General features: G+C 40.4%; 1 protein-coding gene across 2 annotated transcripts in view; it reads right to left on the reverse strand.

Moving 5' to 3' along the window:
• The window catches only part of CEP120 (centrosomal protein 120), a 66,819-nt gene extending 63,128 nt beyond the window's left edge, over positions 1–3,691 (reverse strand). The window contains exons 1-2 of one of the 2 annotated variants that reach the window (XM_006913321.3): positions 3,544–3,691; positions 3,211–3,288 (exon numbers count right to left, since the gene is read on the reverse strand). In XM_006913321.3, the coding sequence (XP_006913383.1) occupies positions 3,211–3,259 (49 nt within the window). In that variant the 5' untranslated portion in view covers positions 3,260–3,288; positions 3,544–3,691. Of the gene's footprint in view, positions 1–3,210; positions 3,292–3,543 lie in introns of both variants that reach the window. The other variant, XM_006913320.3, reaches the window with a different exon arrangement.
• Between the last annotated feature and the right edge of the window lie 3,732 nt (positions 3,692–7,423).

The following is a 7,423-nucleotide window of genomic DNA, read 5'->3' on the forward strand; positions in this document are numbered from 1 at the left end:
TCTAACAGATCAGGTGATGTCAATGCTGTTGTCTTTGTTTCACACTTTGAGCAGGAACAATCACAATATTTAGAAGTTAAAAACTGATTACACTAATTTTAGATATTACTATAATAGTATTTAATACAGTCTGGAGAGTTGGGAAATAACCAAATTAGCAAAAACAAATTTACCTGCATATTGATTTTTCTGTTAACAGTTAAGAAAACTTTGCAAATTAGCTAAAGAAAAATAAACACATGTATTCATTCATTTTATTCTCAAGGACGACATACATTTGCAAGAAATATTAGAATATTCTATTTACACATCGTTTCATTTGTACTGCCTGAGCCCATTTTCTTCACCGTTTACAGAAGGCATATTCAGAGTCAGGTATTATGTCAGATTATGGGAGGCAAAAAGAGTAAAACAGAGTACTTTCCCTTAAGGAACAGAAAGTCTGATGGAAAGAAACAAACTTAAAATAGAAAGCTTAAGAACTAAGGAAAAACCAGTTTATAGGTCTGGTGAGGGGGATCTTAGTAAGTTTTAACCACTGCTAAGTAAATACATCCCTGATGCTACTTACCCTGGTACAAGCTTAGTTAGGAATTAAGCTGGTCAGAAAGACTTTGATTGCAAACCTGTGAGTTTCACCTGAGGCTCTCATTGAAACTTCCTAGTTAAAAAAGTTGCCACACACGGCCAGTTAGCACTCTCCCAATCGGCACTCACAGAGGTTTCTCTATGGACCTCATTTACAGCTGCTCTAAAAGATCATTAGGTTCCCCAAATAAATTTCACATGCCAAAAAAAAAAAAAGCAAACCCTGCATTTTTCAAGCTATCATAACTATAATGTCCAATAAGCATAAGAACAGAGGCTACAGAGTGAAATAAACACGTGCCCTGCCTTGTCCCAAAGATAAGGAATACCTTGAGTACATAAATCCTATCTTTTTCATCCTTAAAATCTAGTACATAGCCCAAATTTTGCTAATGGTAGAAACCCAATCGTTTTCTTTTGAATAATGGGCACTTCTAGAAGTGCAGTCAAGAAACTGCAAGCAGCTTAATATAGTTTAAGGACTGGGAACAGATGACAGGAGGAAGATGAGACTGAAAAGGCATGCAAGTGGTCTACCGTAAGGGTATGCTATTCTAAGAAGTATAGACATTATCCTTGAGGACACTGCATGATTTTAAGAAAATTAGATTTGCATTTCAGAAAGTGTATCTCTGGGTAGTGACATGGACAATAGGTGTTTTCTAGAAAGAAAGAAAACATTTATGAAACACACTACTGAAAAGATTACAATAGATCAAGTGGATGATGAGGGCCCCACAACAGGGCACTCACAATGGAAACTCATTCATTTAAAGTTTATACTTGCTATTATTTTAAAATTAAAATCGATAACACTTGGTGACAATTTGGAAGTTGGGGATGGAGAGGGAATCCAGGAAGACGATGACTCCCAGGTTCTTGGCTTGAGACAACAGCATGGTTATGATGAATAGAAATACAAACACAAGGTGAGGAACAGTTTGGAGGGAGGACCATAGGCTAGTTTTAGATATGTTTGTGGCAACACCCAACTGACATCTCTGACTCCAGGCTCTCTTCCCTGCATAGTGCTACTAAACTGGCAAAAAAACTTTATCCTACTTAGGAATATGTGCCGCCTCCCTATTATTTAGAACATTAAACTGTTTGGCTTTCGAGAGCCTCCCAGGCCTATTCACTCTAGATATACATGTTTATTTCTCACCACAACATTCCTAAATATTCATCTTCCTCTACCCTGGTTATCCTGCTGGCCTCTTCAGTGTTCCACCCACTGTGTTCTTGCCCACATTGACCTGGGTTATCCAATCACCTGAAATGGACAACTACCTAGAGCTTACTTACCATTCAGGATGCTTCAGCCATCATCCCCATCCACCTCCAAAATCTATTTTTACAGCCCGTATCACATATTTTTAATACATCCCAACATATTGTGCCCTGCACATTTCATCTTCCCAAGTAGACAAAACCCTACATACTTATAGAGAAAGAGTGGCTCATAATTCCATTTCCTCAAATAGGGCACAGTTCTAAGTCCAAAAGCTTTTGTTAACAAAATGAGATTTCAGTCCTCTGTCTTTAAAAAATCAGCAATCTAACAGTTAAAAATGTCCCAATTCTTTGATGGCTTCTAGTCACTCTACTGTTCCAAAACTCAAAAATTAGGTTTACAGTGTTTACTTTCCTCTCACCTGCAAAAAAGTAGGGTGAGGGGAAGCCGGCCATGCCTCTGACCTAGTCAACAGGGCTCCTTCTTGAACGTTATTCATAACCTGTCCTCTATTTACCTATCAACTCCTACTCCCTCCACTTTCCTGTAGTCTGCTCTCCCACCACACTGAATTTAAGCAATGGCAGAACATGCCTTGCTTTTCCATACATTAAGTGCTCTTTGCGCTTCCCTTTGCCTGGAATGCCCTTCCTTCCTTTTTTCACCTGACAAGTTCATAATCGTCCTTTAGGATCCAAATAAATGTCACCTTCTCTGGGAAACTTCCCCCAGCTGCCCCAAAGGTGGTCATTCCCTCTTCCTCAAGTTGATGAATTATTGGTTGACACATTCTCCATGTTATACCCTTGGCTTTTAAAACCAATACTGTTTTATACTTAACATTCACCGCACTGTGCCTGGCACTCAATGAGTCTCCAATAAGCAAATGTCAATCGACAAACTTCAAGGTGTCTATAACAGACCCTCTAATCAACTGGTAGTCCTCTAAGTACTCCATCAAGACTCATAACGGCAATGGCCTCCGCAATACTCTGAAATTGCAGGAAACATGTATTCGACTCAAAGGAAAATTCTTGCAAACAGTGTTACCGGGAGGTCGCTGAACAGAACGTGCTTTCCAGGCGCACTTTCAGCTCATATATAAAGTCATCGACATGCTGCTTCTGATGGAAATCGTTTTTTCCTACATTCTCTGGGGCTACGACTAGTCACACTAAATATCACCTATCCTTAACAGCGCTCATACACCCTTGAGAGAGTTTTAAATCAATTGCCTAACAGACCTCGCTCCATACAACTTTGAACAAGTCATTGGGGACCACAAATACAAAGATGACAAAGTTCTCAAGGTTCACAAAACCTCGCTCTCACACCACTGTTAAAGTTCACGAAGCAGTAGTTGCAAAACCAAGTCTTGGGCCGCTCACCTTCTAGGATGGATACGACGATGAGTAGTTGGTCGGACTTGGAGACCATGGTCGCAGTCTGCGGCCCGCAGGCGGGGTCTGCTGGCGGGAAGAGGGAGCCAGGTGAGTTTCGGCTAGCCCGCGACCCCCGGCGGGGCCCCCAGCGCCCGCTCCTGGCCCCTGACATCCGGACCCAGCTCTGCGGCCCGGTTCCCCCGCCGCCTGCAGCGCTCCCGGCTCCCCTGCCCCGGGCCGCCAGCCTAGCTCCTAACCCTGCCCAAACTCAAGAGAAAAGCCGCTCCGCCACCCGACCCGGCCGGGCTGCAGGTACAGGCGAGCCCGCCGCCTGAAGACCTTTTGCCGCCTGCGTAGCCGCTTTTCAAACGCCCCGGCAGCCGCAGCGGCCGCCGCCGCGCCTTGCTTCCGCCTAGCAACCAGGCCCGCAGGCCCAGTGCCCCGGGAAGGCTGGAGGACAAAGGGTGATAGAGACCAGGGCAGGCGAGGATAGAACGCCCCTCAGCCTGCTTTGCCTCCCGCCCTTTCACGCTTCGTTCCAGAGCCCTAGGGAGACGACTAATGCGGTACCTCACAGCGCCCCCTGCTAGCCGGACGGGGGAAGGCGGGCGATTAGCTGAGAACCAACTGCGCAGGCGCACTTGCTGCAGTAACCGCTGCCTTAAATTCTCCTAGGAGTGCGGTGTATTGCCTGCTTTATGCCCCAGACACAACCTGTGAAATATATCAGTAAAGATTAAAAAAAAAATTTAGCTCTGTTCAGGTCTCAGTGTCGACACTGCTTAAAAGTCAAATTACAGAAAAATAATAACTTAAGTCTGAGCTCTAAAATCCCTAAATTGTCTTGGCGCAGCACCTCAAGTTTGCACGCTTTGAAAACAAGTAGCGTCAATACGGTAATTACTGTAACTGTTGGTGGTGACGTAAGCTCTCGGAGAACTTCCTGTACAGCAGAAAGTACCCTAAAACAAAAATATTATCACGTGGGCAGGGAATTAAAGATATAAGTTCTAACTCCTGACCACAAAGTAACTAATTAGCAAAATCAAGACCAAAAATCAAACAAGATGTCTAAATGCTGTCAATCGACATATTTCCTTTTACATTCCTACCCCCAAACTTCAAGCTTTAGTTGAGGACAGATTAGAAATCTTTTGGAGGTTAATCTAGCTTGAAACTAGACCTTGAGAGAGGGGAGGAAAGAACAATCCACTAACTCCATCGCCTCATCTTTACTTTGTTCTCAAAAGAAATGGAAGATAATGTGATTGGACTAGATAACTTCTAAGACCCTTTCTGTCCCCTATAGGGGCCTTCCTGAAATGAGGCATTATGCAATTTACTTTGGATTCATCGTTAAACAATGCATTCTTTTGTGGAAGGTGTCAAACAGGCTCAAAAGTAGACAGAAAAATATAATGGATGCTCAGGTGTCCAGAGCACAGCTTCAGCAATTACCAAATATGGCCAATCTTCTTCACCTGTTGCATTATTTTGAAGGAACTCCTAAATAGCATATCAATTCACCTCTTTCAACATGTACCTCTAAAAGATAGACTTTAAAAAATATAATAAAATATCAGACACAATAATTCCAGCATTACACCTAAAAGTTAACAATAATTCCTTAATTCATTAAATATACACTGTTTACATTTTCCTGATTGAGTAATAATTTTTGTTTGTTTATTTGAATCAAGATCCAAACAAGTTCCAAAACACAATGCATTTGGTTGGTGTGTCTCTTGGCTCTTTTAATCTACAGGTACTCACTCCCATTTTTTTTCCTTGAAAATTTATTGAAGCAACTGTTCATGTATCCTGTAGAGTTTACTACAGTCTAAATTTGGTTGTTACAATACCAGTGTTTTTATTTACACATATCCTTTTTAAAAGTTCTGATAACTATGTCCATATTAACAACACTAAAGATTAGCAAACAAATCACCACCAAAAAGCAAACTACAAGGCTATCAGTGGTGTAAAACATTATGTGGCATTAAACTCTACTAGACAAAGGGAAATCAAAGAAATGAGACTAGTGTCTCCAATGGAAAAGATACTCCAGGAGATCAGGGTTTGGGGCCTACCTCTGCCGCTTACATGTTAGGTGACCTTAGGCAAATCATTTTACCTCTTTGAGCTCAGTTTCAGCTGTACAAGGGTATAGTGTACATGACTCCTCAGTTCAGGTCTTAAATGCAGTAGATGCCAGTTAGTTATCTTTTTATATGAACAATCTCAGACTTTAAGTAGTAGTTGTAAAAGAAGTAGGAACTACCTTCGATATACCTTGTCGTTTTGCTGTAAGATATCCACCAGGGCTTAAAATGTAGTTTATGAACCATCACTGAATGCCAGAGAACAACCTCAAGTCAGAACAAAATCTGACAAATCATTAAAATTAACCAAAAAACTTTTTCACATAGTAAAATTTCACATAGTTTCCTTTTTCTGGATTCCTCTCTCCAAACACACTATTACTGTACTTCTAAAATCTTCTCATCACAGCTACTGAAAGTCATCAACTTAGTTGTCAGGGTATTGTTTGTTTTGTTTTTAACAGACTGTACAAAATTAATGACATGAAATATCCCATCTATCTCATCTAGAAATGGAATTATAATTGCATCTGCATCTTATAGCCTCCTTATCTGCTATTCTATAATCTAATTTCCTTTCATATGTGATAGTAAACAGTAAATTCAGTTCTAACATAGATCATTATATTTTAGTTTAAATTTAGGAGAGAAAATTAAGTTATAAGTTTATGAAGCATGAGTTACTGTTTCAAAATATATAACTACATGTTAATAAAATATAAAATTTTGTTAATTAGGTAATTTGAGACTTACATTACACTATAAACATGCAAATTCAAACTGGCAAGTTTGATTAAACGCTTGATTCTGAATTCATTAGTTTGTCAACCTAAAAGCTTTAGTATGAGGTAGCTTTCAATTTCTATGAATTTTCTCACACACACAGACACACATACACGCACGTTTTGAAACAAAGCAGTCTGACTCATTTTTAGCCTTTCTTTTTCTGTAGCTATTTTCTATTTTGGAAAAACACTTTACTTATTGTCTGTCTCTACATTTGTTATCATTTCAACAACTTCTGTGACCTAGCATAGGAAGGATCATGAGCTGCATTCCTCTTCCTCAGCCCCCTCCCTCTTCTTGTCCCATCCCTGCCACACACACACACACACACACACACACACACACACACACACACACAGTAAAATTTAAGTCAAGCTCCCAGAATTAATAAAATTAACACATGTGTGGAGTAACTGCTATTTTAAACGCGTGGTGCCAGACCCTGACCTTCAAGAGGTGTTTGGAAAATAGCCTCCTTCTGGAAGAGGGAGCAGGAGTGAAGGAAGTAACTAGTATTCATTTAGAGCCAAAATGATTTGACTTCCAATCCAAGATCTAATCTCATTAAACTTGGCAATTAATTTGGTTGCCTTTAATCTCTTGAAGAAGGGCCACTGATACTGGTGGTAGGAGAGGCAGGGTAATCCTGTAGCAGAGTCACACGAACCTGCATTCCAAGATCCGCAACTTATAAGCTTTGTGACTTGGCCAAGTCATTTTTCTCTGAACCTCAGTTTTCTCATTGGTAAATATGATTAATAATCCTTACCTTGTATGGTTTTTGTGAGGATTAAATGACATTGCTTCTTGAGGGGCCTAGGCCCTAATGAAATCTTTGAATGTGGTAGCTATTTTTACTTTTAGCATGTGAGATAATTTGTTCTGGTATTATTTTGTGATTTGTTCTCTTTCTGATACTGCAAAAAATAATCAAATTCCTCTACTTCCTCACCTCGGCCTATGCATATGTTTTAGGGTCATATCCTCCCAAAGAACCCCTTTCCCTGGCTTTTGTGAGGGACCACACAGGAAGGTGTTGCTAAATAACTAGTGAAGTGGGTTGGGCTGGGCCTGAGCAGCAGCAGAGCATTGTGGCCCTTCTCTACCCCAGTTGGTGATTGCCATGCAGTAAAAGCCAGTTTTTTTCCCCAATTTTCCACAAGAAACTAGACTTATAGATATTTTTTTTTAAAATGTGAACTCATCCAATTTTTAAATGGTGGTAGTTTTGGTTTTAAAAACAACAACAACATAAAAATACTGCATGAGCCAAACCAAAACTTCTGCCAGCCACAGGTTAAGGACCTCTGGCCTAAATTCATTATAGTGGT

This window comes from Pteropus alecto, unplaced genomic scaffold, assembly GCF_000325575.1.
Source record: "Pteropus alecto unplaced genomic scaffold, ASM32557v1 scaffold20, whole genome shotgun sequence".
NCBI classification, from domain to species: domain Eukaryota; kingdom Metazoa; phylum Chordata; class Mammalia; order Chiroptera; family Pteropodidae; genus Pteropus; species Pteropus alecto.